The sequence below is a fragment of the Jatropha curcas genome, chromosome 2, assembly GCF_041381405.1.
Source record: "Jatropha curcas cultivar XTBG-Jc1 chromosome 2, XTBG_Jcur_1.0, whole genome shotgun sequence".
In the NCBI taxonomy this organism is placed as follows: domain Eukaryota; kingdom Viridiplantae; phylum Streptophyta; class Magnoliopsida; order Malpighiales; family Euphorbiaceae; genus Jatropha; species Jatropha curcas.
The window spans coordinates 877,772-891,926 of record NC_143152.1 but is presented as its reverse complement, the minus strand read 5'-3'; the positions used below and the strand labels follow the sequence as shown (position 1 = coordinate 891,926).

Genomic DNA, 14,155 nt, shown 5'->3' with positions numbered 1-14,155 from the left:
GGCCCATGGCAATGTTGATATCTTAAACTCAAAAGTTTGCTACCCAGACACTAATCAATCTGGAAACGTTATGTTGAATTTAAACTCAAAATTGATAGAATCAATCCCATATGCATCAGGAAAGGGATTAAAACCAGAGTTTTTTGCACACACCTTAGACTGCTGTTTAAGACTGATCAGAAGATGGGGATTCTAAGAGGATATTTTCCCCGGCCTCAACAGAAAACTTTCTATGCACAGATAACATTCTTGCATTAATTATACAGGATTAATTATATTATTTTGTGAATTGTCAATAATAAGTTGTTAATTCTGACATGGAAGAACGACATTAATAATACAATATTCTTCCATCAACTAGCATTCACATGATTACTTGCTTTAGTCACTGCATAGCGCAGCGAGGTTGCTGGTTTGATATTGAGGTTATATTGGCCATAAGCAATTACATGTTGCGGCAAATCAGCATAGAAGGTTATTTTCATATTTTTTGGGACTGAATTCTTTCTTTTCCTTTTTTTTTTTTTTATTGTACTAATATTTGGCCAAATATTAATATATGCAGCTACTACAAGCTCTATTGGTAGGTCAGTCATGCAATGTTCATATAAATTTTTAGTTTTGCAAGAAATTCGGAGCACAAGGCAGCTTCATTGGAAAGTAGAATCTACTATTGCAGTTGCACATGGCAGCTTCACTATAAAACTATGATCTTCTAAATTAAAAATATGATAATGTCTTTCTCCATCCCCCAAATTGAATTTGACTCAACTCCTAATTCTGTTGAATTGCAAATCATTGTCGGACCCTACAACAGAAAAATAGTTGATTCTCCAATATCGTCAATCAGTATCAAACTTTTGATTGAAAATTCAAATCGAAAAATTAAGAAACCATATACATCACTACACTTAATCAACAATAACTTGTGTACCAATAATAGCTCATCACAACCCTCAACATTCTTGCATTAATTATACAAGAACAACGATATTATTTTAGAAATTGTCAATAGTAATTTGTTAATTCTGAAATGGAGAACTACATTAATAATACAAGATTATTCCATCAACTACCATTCACATGCTCATTGCTTCTATCTGGTAAAGAATTCAGAAGATATAGCTCCTGGCCTGTCCAAATCTCTGCTAAACCCATTCTTGCTAATTCAGAATTTACAAACTCATTTTTGGCTACATCCATTTTACTAATTCACAAAATTTCAACTCATCAAGAATCACATAACTACTCTACTCTATCATATGAAACTCCCTATACACTGCATGGCATGCAATAGAAGAATTGATCCAGAATCTACAGAATTTGCATTAAAATTTAAATTTGTCAACATAGGCTCCATGGTTTGATGTTCTTCCCCCATTAGATGGTACTAAAATATGAACTGATCGATCAATGTGCTGCATCACAAACAACAATCCGAGAGAAGTAAGCATATGATATCTAACATAATCAAAATTCTAATCTCTGTAAAAAAAGTCAGTGTAAATGGCAAGCAAACAGAAAGATTAACTGTAGCAGTTATGCAAATTAAACGACATTAATTCTCGTTATGCAAGACAGCAAGATGTTGCTTATAGAGGAAGCAGTTTCAATAAAGTCAAAGTAAAACTGCATAGAAGTTGCTATAATTTTGGTTACTAAGAAATAAACATTTCATTTACCTTGAGATTGGATGGACAACAGAATGTCTTCCATGCATAAAAAGACCCAGAAGACGTTCATCCAACAACTCGGAGAACATTGTTAGAAATTCCACCCCTAGTAACCGACTCTCTATGAGGGTCAATTCTCCATTGGCCGTCAACAATAAATTTTATCTGCAATAGTAATACGTCAAATACAGAGACAAGTAACAGAAGGTGAACCATGAATACGTATAGCTTGAATGAGTTCATAGCATCTCATTGACAGAACAAACAGAAGAACAGAAATTACAGAACATGATTTGAACATCTATTCTTTCCTTTTCAACTAATTGAAGTTCTTGTTCTCAACAACTGTCACAAGGTATTAAAGTATTCATTTTACAAATAACATGCTTGGAGGCAAGTACATGAAGAACTCAAGTATTGCTATTGCATATCCTTGATTTTGCAATTATCTTTCTGCAATAATTAATTTTTGCAATGAGTATGCCTCATTTGCAGAACATAAAAGAAACTCTCAGAAGAACTATTTAATATAAATGAATACAAGAGAACAATATCATGCTCACGACTTCAAATCTTGATACCACTATCCATCTTTCTCTCTCTCTCTCTCTCTCTCATATATATATAAATCTTTATCTAGAGAAATATTGACAGTTAGGTGCATCAATATATCAGTTTTACAATAACATCAAAATATGATCCAGAGCTCTTATAAGTGTGGACTTGCTCCGCTGAGTTTATGAAGGTGTTCTTTCCTCTTCTGAGCTCTGCCTACTTGGCAACAGTACGCCAGTAACAAAGCAGTTTATATAAAAACTAGAAAACTTCATTAACTCAAACAATTAGTAGCTAACTTATCTCTGAAATACTAACTTTATCTGAGACAAATATAAAGAATGGGCAGTAGCATAATAATTTTGTGGCAGACATTCACACACCTCATATGCACCGGGATAAAGCCAGAGCATTGTTGACCAAAGTTTGGATTTCCTGAAAAAACAAATTACCACAGCGAGTTTATTATTCCTTACCACAACCACAACAACAACAAATAAGCCTTAGTCTTAAACTAATTGAGGTCGGCTATATGAATCTTTTGTTTCCAATATCCACTTTGATAAATATCAATACAAAGCAAAATTTAGCCAGAAAAAAAAAATTTTAAATAATTTTGTAGGAAAGATTTTTTAAGGAAAATTTTAAACCATTTGATATATTAATAAAAGAATAGAGCATAAAATAGGCAACAACAAGTAACCGAGGTCTGCTACACGAATCTTTTGTCTCCATTCTATTATGTAGACAAAATATTTATGTAGCAGACCCTAGTAGTTGTTGCTGCATATTTTTATGCTCTATTCTTTTAAAGAAATACTCAGATCCTGATCTAAACATGAAAGAGCGAAAAGAAAGGAGGTGAAGATTCATATTGCATGATAGTGTGAAAAAAAAAATACTAATAAACAGCAAATGGAATTTGAAAATGTTCATATTTCTTTGGCAGCGTAGAAATCAGAATTCGAAGGGAATAAGTTAAACGATTATTTCTAACATCAGCATAAGAAGCATTAACGAGTATCATGTGCATATAGTGGGGAGGGTTAAAATGCCTCATATTTTCATTAGAAGTTAAAAATTGCTAAACCTAAGCCAAATCAATGCTTTGGGGAAGAGAAACCTAAGCCAAATCACTGCATTAGTGGGAATTAGATGTGCATAGATAAGGTCTTGAGTTCTCTCCCCCAGCAGCTAGATTTTAGGGGGTTAAGATCTCCCAAGACTCTTAGCTTTGGGGAAGAGAGACCAACGTCTTAAAAAAAAAAAAAAAATAATAAAAAATATATATAAAAAAAAAAAAAGGAACCAAGCTGAAACAAAATGAATGAGAAACTGCATGCGAAGAAGCATAACTAGTAAGTGTTTCAAGGAAGGAAAAATAGACCGCATAAAGATATTACTGAGGAACACCTTGCGCATTCAACATAACACATTGAACTTCATGAACAGTGGCAACAAAAAAATTGACCACCTTGAAATGTAGACAAGCAGATGATTATACAGCAACATTTAACAAAAGAGAAGACAGTAAACACCTTGATCCAGTATCTGGAACACTAGAAGATGGCTGAGGATCCATTTTAATCCGTTCATGCCAGCCATTGAAGCTACCTGCCACCTCCACAATTTCTCCATCCCCACTGTATTGGATCTTAACCTGATAAAAATTACTCCCGTCAGCGGCCATAAAATGCTTCTAGTCCCAGATGAAACCATCAACATAAAGAGTGAAGAAACAAGTAGAACTTGTCAGTATTGTTGGGTCCAATATTGGTCTCTCTTTCTCAAATGCCAGAGGAATTGGTGGGAGTTCAGGAACTTTGGGACTAAAGTTACTTAACTTTTAGAACTTATTACATACTCAAAGAACATTATGTTCAAGTTCTTAAACTTCTATGCTTAAATCATATTGATACATCATGCGCAGAAGTAAATGATGCTAATTTCAAGTTGTTAATACCTTGCCTAAAGTGTAACTAATTTCATTTTATGATACTCGTATCAAAGTATTGTATCAATGGGTCAAAGATACGTGCCACACACTTTGCCATATTCAGAAAAATCTGAGCACTACCAAGTCTACAATAGTACCGAATCAATTTGATATGGACCAAAAAAATATTCATACGTACAATACCTCCACTAATCCAGATAAGCCTTCTTCAGCAGCAAGTAATTCAGCATCTTTTTCTGAGATGAGTTTTTGAGCTTTGCTAATCTCTGTTTCAGCCTTGGCTTGTAAATCAGATAAAGCAAGCTGCAGCCAAAAATTAAATGCAAAATGATTAAGAGTTACAAAACAGTAGGCTGTCTGCCTGGATAAAAGCTAAACTCCGTGCTTGAAGCAGTGTAGATCAACAAATAACACCAAACTTGGAATTTCAAATATCAATGGCAAAAATTTTTAACTGAAACCTGTTAAAGGATCTCAGAAAATGTTTTTCTGATTGGAAAGTTCATTCAAATATTCATATTTTATTAAAAGCTACTGTGCATATAGGTTTGTCACTCAAAGCATTAAAATTATCATTGAATAAACAAAACATTCTGTTTTGCATATATCCCATATTATAGAGAACAATTGCCTATCACTATAAGTAATCACCTTCAAATTGATGTTGATTCAACTCCATATACAATCTGAATGTCACTAACATTCATTCCAACTAAATCAAAGCATCAAGCTGCTATTAAGGACATAAATAAAATATTAGGTGTGCCTAAAGTTCAAATCTTGAAACTAGCTTTGTGTATTAATGCTTTATCTTTATTCACTTGACATGCCATCAATTAACTAGTTAATGCGCAAGCTTCACTTTCATATTTAATGCTCAGATCAAGTGAGGCAAATTCAAGTGTGCAATCAAGCTAGAGAACTAGAATACAGCACTCCAGCCATGTTGCACTAGTTTATATACCTGTTCCTTCTTAATTTGTTCCTTCAAGCGGGAAAGTTCCAACTCCTTTTGATGCTAAGCAACCAACAATCCAAAAAGTTAGCAAATAGAATGAAGCCCCATCATCAAAAGAACAAGAAGACATGCAGGTTTATAGATGACATATATATAGGTACCAGCATGAATTTGAGATGATCAATTTCAACCTGATTCTCCCTTTTGCTTGTCTGTACCACATAAATATAAAAGCCAATACATTATTAGTCAAAATAAGCAGCTGTAGTGAAGCTTTAATAAAGATTGTAATTTATATTATAACGACCTCAACATCCAAATCCTTGTCTAGATCAGAACTGGCTGACCCTTCAGCTGGCAAACCATTGTTCCTACAAATATTTAAAAAGTAAAAGAGATGATTTCAGGGAAGAGGGGAAAAAATACTTATTTATGCACCAAGAAAAGTAAACCAGTGGTTCCTAAAAGAGAACAAGAAATAAAAATAAAATGTGAAACATTTGAAATAAAATTGTCATGGATCACTAAAAATAGGCATCATAAGTCTCCAAATTTTCTTATGTTCCTTAGTCCTCGTGTTGCTCAAAGAGTAAGCTAATCATTTGATATGGAAATGAAAAGAAAGCAATAAAATTTTACAGTCAGGAAAGCTTCTCAATGAACTGGATGGTAACAATTAATATGCACTGTTGGTATGGCCACTGACAAAAACAAGAAGCATGCCTTAAATCATGATATCAACAAGAAGTTGACTAATGGTAGAGATGAACAAAAAATACCACTTGATCACCCTCCATGAATGGAATTCAACCATGCAATAGTCATTTAAGGGACTCTGAAGATTAATGTATTAAGCCATGAAAAATAAACTAGAGCCAACGATTAGACACTTTGAGAATTGTATAAATTACCAACCTAATTGGGAAGTTTACCCTCGCAGGTGACATAATGTGCTCGGATGTGAACGTACTCCAGTTTAATGCCAAAGCAGTATTACTTCTGCTAACTGCATGTGCAAAGTTCTCTTCAGAAGGGGTCTTTGACTGAATTTCATTCTCATTCCTTGGTTGATTAAATCCCTCAGGTCCTTCAGTATTCCCATCAAACATGCCATGGACATTATCTGATGATCAAGCAACACAGCATACTTAACTTCCATTTCCAAAGATCCAAATAATAAAGATAAGAAAAAGATATATCTGCTTCAATTGGTAGGCAATAGCAAAAAGTACATAAAAATATGTAGAACTCAAAGGTTGCTGAATGCCTACAGTAATATGATTAAATAACATTTCCAAGTTTTTAGGGTAGAAGATATAGATGCTTACATGTCAATGTGGCAATCAAGTAAAAATAGAGTTGTCAGCCAAAACAACTCATGAAAAAGCATCAAATATTGCAAAAGACAATAATTTTAAGCCTCACCATAGGACTAACTACTGGACAAAGTCAAATTTCCTAATCATACACTAATGTTGGATGATCACACTATTTGTAACATTTAGCATGTTCTTCCTTTCAAGAGCTGACATTATCCTGTCCATTTTTACCCTACGGAAAATGTAGTTACTGAAGCAAACCTTAAATAGATAACTTATCAATACACTTGCCTTCAATAGCATCCAAATCTCCATTTAGAATAAACCTAGCCACCTTATCCTCCAAAGATGAATTGGCAGCAGGATTCATAGGAATATAACTATGATAAGCAAGGTTGAGACCTGGAACAACGTCAGCATTATTGGCAGGATGTTCTGAGTTCAAAACTCCAGCCGGAAATGAGATGTCTTCAACCACAATATTGACCTTCTCATCCTGAACTTCTGAATTGTTTAAGGCCTTTTCCTCTGAGGAAAAATTCACTGGAGTTTCTACAGGCATGCACGTATTGCCATCAAAGTTGAGACTGGGGTACCCATTCAAATTGCAATAAGAGTTATCCACGACCAAAACTTCAGTTGATAAGGAATTATCATCAGCCATGCTTGAGACCTCTCCACCCTGTTGTTTTGCACTGCCACAGTGAAATGACAAGGAACTGTCTTCAACCACATATTCAACCTCCTCATCCTGCTGTTGTATACTATATGAGTTTGTCAAAGAGGTAACATCCCTAACCAACGATTCTGTAGGCATGGAACTGTGGTCACTGCTGTTGCAATCAGGGATTACGCTGATGATGGGAACTTCAGTTGAGAAAGAGCTATCTTCAACAACATCCTCCACCTTTTCATCCGGGCCTTCTAAATTACATGAAGTTATAAACAGAAATGGAGCCTAAAAAAACAATCCAAACATAATAATTATGTCGTGTCCAAACATATATTGACCTGCTGGTATATCTGCATGACCATTAATCATGTCGTGTCCTTCAGCTAAACTTTTCTTTGCATTGGACCCATCCGTCTCTGCTTTAATATAGTTCGAGAGCAAATCTTTAAGAAGTTTATATCCTCTCCGCCTCACAATGTGTGCAAGATCATTTCTATGAGAGATTTGAAGAGAAAAAATAAATAAAACATAAAATTCAGTAATATCTAATATACAATATTTCGTTCCCTTCTTTTTTTTTTTTTCTCTTTTCTTTCCGTCCCATTTGGGGGTAAAGAAAAAGATTAAAATTGATTCCTTTACATATGAAATAAAACAAGTTTGTATTAAGTTAATACCTGCTCGTACATTACAGAGCAAAATAAATGAGGGAACATAACAAAACTGAATTAGGTTTGGCTACCTAGGAATCAGAAATGGAGTTAAAGAAAGCAACAGTTACAAAGACCAACCTTCCATGGTTAGAAAGCTCCTTCATTGAGGGGACATGACCTTCTGGAAGTCCAACAGCAGACACGAATTCTCGAATATCATTACAAAGCTCTGCGTTACTCTTCACCTTTCTCCTGCCCCTAAATTAACAACCTCAATACAAGAAATAAACTCACAAATAAAAAGAAAGGGAACCCGAGAAATCAGATAATTGAAAAAATAATTACTAATAGAAGTACAAACCTTGATTTCTTGGCCTCACAAACACAAATCCTGAAATGTTTTTGAGGTGGGTAATGCTGATAATGGGTATTCCAGTTTATCTTGAAATCTTCTTGATTCAAGGAGATTTTACGAGAAGAAAGTGAAAAGAAACACGGATATCGATAAAGAGTCGCCATTGAAGAGTTCTTGAATGAGCATTGAGAAGTTTGATAGTGGGTAGCGCGCACTGTATGCTTAGTGTAGTGTAGTGTAGTGTTGAGAGCTTAATTCTTGTTCGTGAAAGTCTTGTTGGATTGGAAATGTTATAATTTGTGGATTGAATTTTATCTTGCCAGATTTTTTTTCCCTAATTCCGGTGAGCCTAATCATAGTTCAGTAGAATATTGTTAAAGACAATCCAAATCCATAAATTTTGAAATCAACAGAAATCAGAAATCCCTGCTAATTTTAGAATTAGTCTCTGAAAATATTTAATATACTTGTATATGGGAGGTAACTATTTAAAAGAATTTAAATTTTATTTTTGAAATTGATTTATTACATATACCAATTTCTAAAAATTTTCTTTTCTGCTTATGCTATAGTTTTATATTTTAAGGTTGCAAAAAAATTCAATTATTCTATCACCATGATTATCTTTCTATAAATTAAAATATACTGCTTCCAAAACTGGACTAGGAGTACTCAATGTGAAATCAAATCATTGTCTCCCATATAAAAACACCAAAAATCAAAAAGCATTAATTAATTAAATAGAAAATAATTTGGCCCATACAACTTTCAGACATGTTACGCTTCTTTACCTTTTTTTTTTTTTTTTCAACAATAAAAAAATGTTACGCTTCTTTACTTTTTTTTTTCAACAATAAAAAAAGGGATTGCCAAGTGTATCGATCGTTGCCCGCCGACTCAAGTCACCGATAAGGTGTTAACGTCTTAATTTAATACACATTCATGATTTTGCCCCCTTCTTCCATCCCACAAAGGCATCAGGGTCAAAGGCATTAGGGTCAATATGATGCTGTAGTAGAGAATTAAATCTGGATTAAATAGGCGAATGATCAACGTCTTTACCACCTCATTATAATCTCTTTACAAAACTATAAAAATTTTATAAATATATATTAATCTATATAATAGTACATAGACATGTAGAAGAATTTGGTTATAATTAATTATAATTCTTTATTCGAAGTCCACGTTCGACAATAACTTTTGAGCAACATAATTTTTATAATAATTTTTAAAAATTGATGTAGCTTTTAATAAAATATTAAAAACTATATTGAACAGCAATTTTTACCGCATACTCCTATTGTATGCTATTATATAAATAATTATCCGCGAAAAATTAATAGCTGAGCTAACAGTTACCAAGCAATTAATATTGCCAAGAGCCTTAAATGCCAAAATCCGAGTTTTGGATATAATTATTTTCAGACCTAAGCATGGGTATCTGTCCGGGGCCCGACAAAGCCGATAAAAATGTCAAGCCTGGACAATAATTTTTTAGCCCAAAATCTCTTGGGCCGGACCCGTAATCATCCTAGTTTGATTCGGACTGAGCCTGGATTCATTATTATATAATATACTGAAACTCATGGGTATCCCGTACCCATAAAAATCCATCGGTTAGCCGCATGATGCTAGTATCGGCACACACGTATGTTATAATGATGCACGTTCCATATCGCAGAATGCAGATGTGATTGACCATCACAAATCATCAGCACGTGATTTGATAAGATCATGGGACCCATTTAGAGTCATTATAATGCAGATCTCAGCCGTTGGTTTCGTTGACTTCTTGCAACCTTTTCACTTTAGTCTTGTCAGAATGTTCACAATCATTATGTTTATTACAAGACTTGCCACTGTTCCTGAATTTTAAAATATTTTCTCTTAGTACTTTTTTTTGGTAACAAATTTCTCTTATAATATTGCACAAACGTATCACATAAAAAAATATTAAGCATAAAAAAAACTTGAAAATATATATTTTTTATGAATAATAAATTGTAATTATATTATATTAAATATTATAAAAATTAAATTTACAAAATTAATATTCAAATTCATGTCAAATATAAGAACATAAGGATTTATATTAATTTTAAAAAATTTTGCAAAAAATTATTTATATTAAACAGAGAATAAGTCATATCTTTCATTAATATAAAAATAAAAAATAAGAATAACGTCAAACAGCTTTTAGTCTATCAGTTTCCAATACAATCCCATCTTCAGAAAAATAATGGTGTTTGAAAAATTAAAGAAAATGAGATGAAGTGTCAGAGAACTGGCACTTTTAAGTTGATGGCAAGATTGACGTAGAAGGAAATAAAGAAGTGACCAATTAAAAATATACGTACATATATACTTTATTAGTTTTTAAATTTATTTTGTTCCGTAATATTAATTATTTTAATAACTTTAGTAATTTATAGTTGCTTAAAATATAAATACTCGATAAAAATAGCTATTAAATGTAAAATAGTTAAAAAGTTTAATTAATTGTTGTTAAATGCTAAATGTTAAAGAAAATAACATTTCATGAAATACCCTGTTAATTTTCAAATATTATTATAAATATTGCATCACCTAATAATTTAATTAATAAAAGTTGTATTTTATCGTTAATCAAAATGTTAAATGATAACTTCAAAGCTATTGCAGAACATGACCATAAATAGACAGACATATACAATTCTTAATGAAAGACTTAATAATTTTTATAATTAATTTAATTATTTGAATAATGAGAAAAAGGGAGTCAAGATAGGATGAACAACCCTTAACAAAAAATTGATTAGTTTGAGGATTTGAATCCATTAAACACTAATAACGTGTGCATTTTGCTCTTGTTGACCAAAGTAGGCGACCCAACAAACTAATCAGGCTAGCTATTGAATAACAACTTTTAGCTATTCTAGATTTTTATTTTTGTTATTAATTATTTTTAATAATTAATTTGGGGGGCACCAAGTATTGTTGTAGTTCAATACTTCAATTTTGTTGTCTATTTGAAAATTTTAATCTTAATAAATAAAAAAAAAAAAATAGTTTCTCAAAACTAGGTTATTATACATCTTTATTTATCAATATTTAAAACTTTAAAGATTAATGACGTATTTTTAATTTAGAATCATAATCATATATAAGTTTTTAATACAATTTTTTTATCTACAACCATTGGTATGTGAAAGTTCAATGACATTAACTTTTTTTTTTTTTTTTGACAAAAAAAGATTAATTTAATTTTACTTAATTCGTGTGTCTACATACATACTAAAATCATAAGAGTCAACTCACATTTTTAATAATAATGCATTCTCTGATAGATTTTCTATTCACAACGATATGTAGAAATCTGAGAGACATGGATAAAGAAGAGAAAGAAAAGAGAGACCCTTAAACCTACAACAACTCCAATATTTAAGTCAGTAAAAAAATAATAAATAATCGATATTGAATAGATATTGTATTACTTATATATCGTATATGTCTTGTATAGATATATTGCATACATGTATAGGGATTAGAGTTGCAGTTAAATATGTGTTTGGAATACCAATTCAATAGGTACTATCGAACGATTGAGTGTCCGTTAATGATTATAAATGAGATCTCAGAATCTTATCGAAATTTTATATAAAATATAATACTTGATTCTAAAATATAATTAAGTCTTAAATTTAAATTACAGTTAAGTAATTGATAAATATTTATATTTTGTCACTCTCAAATAAAAATTTGAGTATGAAATGCATTAAATTCTAAAATTCAATTGTAGCCCTCTTTAATTTAAAGTAAATGACATAGTAGAAAATTATTAATAATAAGTTATTTTTGGAATAATTCAGTAGCTCTAGCTAAATGCAAAGTCAATGCAGGCTAGGACTCTTGTCTTTCTTGCAAGCTTTTAGGTGTCATGTGTCCAATTATATACATTTAACATGCATTCCACACAAAAGGATATTTTATATATATATATATATATATTAAGCTTTGCTGTATCCCAATTCTCTTCCAATTTGAACTCTTTTTCTTTCCTTTCAATTAATGGTTATTGAGAAAAGAGAAGAAAAAGATAAATCTTATATATTTCTTTCCTCCTATTTTATTTGTCTTGTAATTCATATTTTAAATTTTTAAAAATATTTATAAGGTTTTTAAATTTATATATTAAAATTATTTTTTTTCACAATAATAATTCATCAAATAAATGATTTTTATTAATATTTTAATGAGTTAAGGGTAAAAAATGGTAAAATAATTTTTATTGACTAAATTCTTAATTTGTGTATTTTGTCAAACTATGCAAACAAAATGGAACGGATTGAGTATATGCTGCAAAACAATCAATTATCTATGAAGAAAAGGATTTAATTATTGGTCTAAATGAATATATACACCAAATCAATTGAATAAAGATAATTGATCATAAATAAAAATATACATATTTTTCATTAAAAAAAGATATAAAACAATAATAAGGACTATATTTTTCTCTAAATAATAATTATATTGGTGGAAAGTATGAGGAATTAATATACATTTGCATTAAGGAATGGAATTAATTTGATCTATGAAGAAATTAATATCTATGAAGAAATTAATTCATTATTTACTCTTTTCGTCTACTTATACGAATGGAATTAATTTGGATTAAGGAAAAAAGTGAAATGCAGATAAAATTTAATAAAGATTAATTTTATAGAGAAAATATAATTTATTCTCATTAATTCAATTGTCATGTTGTGCATTGATGAAGCTAGGGTCGAGGGTTGGCCTCCAATAATTTTTTCTTTTTAAGACTTACCCAAAAAATATTGAATTTTTTCAATTTCGATCCTCTTAACTCTTGAATTTTTTTTTAATCCATTGACTTTAATTCTTAGCTCTGTCACTCATATCATTTATTTATATATCCTATTTATAGAACTAAGTGTCGGTTCTTCCCTGTCCTCCCACTTCTTTAATAATTTTTCCAAAAGCTTTTTTTTTTTTTCTATATTTTTAAAATGAAAAATTCTTAAAAGTCAAATTAGGTTGATGTGTATGTCTACATATAGAAACTCATTTGAGTGACTTCCTAGTCAAAGTTCAAAAAGATTTATGTTTTAACTGAAATTAGATCAAGTGTAAACATATGTTGCTTATATCAAATTGTAATATCATAAGTGGTTTTTGAATTTCAACCATTGAAGACCAAGAAGAAATAAAGATTAATGGAAGTGTATTTATTGTTAATTTGTCTCTTTAATATTTATAATTTTGCAAAATGAATAAATAAATAAATAAAGATTGAAATTTCATATGAAGATTGGTGTCAATTAATGAAATGTATGACTAAAATAATTTGTTGTTGAAATAAATAGGTAATATGTGAAATCAATGTCATATCCACATTCAATTGGCAAAACAAAGTTATTAATTAAGGGATTCAACTATTGCACCTAACTCTTTTATGGAGTGAAAGTTTTGATAATTTTCTATAAAATAATAATAATAATAATAATAATAATAATAATAATGCTTCAAGTTTGTCAAACTTTTTCTCAATTTGCATGTACCTAATTTGGAATATATAATTCTTTCCCAAAAAAAAAAAAAAGAATATTTAATTATTATGACTTTGTACAATTTAAGCCTTTAGATTCTTACACGTAGAAAAATATTAGCCAATTTATATTTAAATAACTAATGTATTGTAGTTGATTTCTTACTAAATCAAAAATTTTAACTAATTTTTAAATGCTAGCAATAATAATTTTTAAGGTCTTTGATTTTTATATATAAAATGTTGATTTTGTATTTATTCTTTTAGAACAATACTTTTTATATTTTTCAATAACCAAATAAGTGTTTAATTTATTTAATTTTATAAATAGATGTGTTCAATTGGTCAAATTAAATATTTAATAACGGCAGTTTTATAAGTTAAAGTGTTCAACAAGTCAAACTAAAAGTTAAGAGTATACATTTTTTTTTTTTTTTTTGCGAAGACTGAAAAGTATTAAG

General features: G+C 30.5%; 1 protein-coding gene across 5 annotated transcripts; it reads right to left on the bottom strand.

The window, feature by feature from the left end:
* Window positions 1-974: 974 nt before the first annotated feature.
* On the bottom strand, window positions 975-8,569 carry LOC105642267 (5'-AMP-activated protein kinase-like protein). Of its 5 annotated transcripts, none has more exons than XM_012227040.4 (13): window positions 8,150-8,569; window positions 7,927-8,046; window positions 7,474-7,628; window positions 6,754-7,386; window positions 6,059-6,266; window positions 5,451-5,514; window positions 5,335-5,355; window positions 5,150-5,203; window positions 4,369-4,488; window positions 3,767-3,888; window positions 2,612-2,663; window positions 1,683-1,838; window positions 975-1,418 (listed from the first exon to the last, which is right to left on the bottom strand). In XM_012227040.4, the coding sequence occupies exons 1-12, from the start codon at window positions 8,305-8,307 to the stop codon at window positions 1,740-1,742; spliced, it is 1,806 nt and encodes a 601-aa protein (XP_012082430.1). In that variant the 5' UTR covers window positions 8,308-8,569; the 3' UTR covers window positions 975-1,418; window positions 1,683-1,739. The 5 variants fall into 5 exon arrangements, with proteins under 5 accessions (XP_012082430.1, XP_012082431.1, XP_012082429.1 ...); XM_012227041.4 differs by having other exon boundaries at window positions 5,305-5,355; window positions 6,865-7,386; XM_012227039.4 differs by having other exon boundaries at window positions 5,305-5,355; window positions 6,754-7,383.
* Between the last annotated feature and the right edge of the window lie 5,586 nt (window positions 8,570-14,155).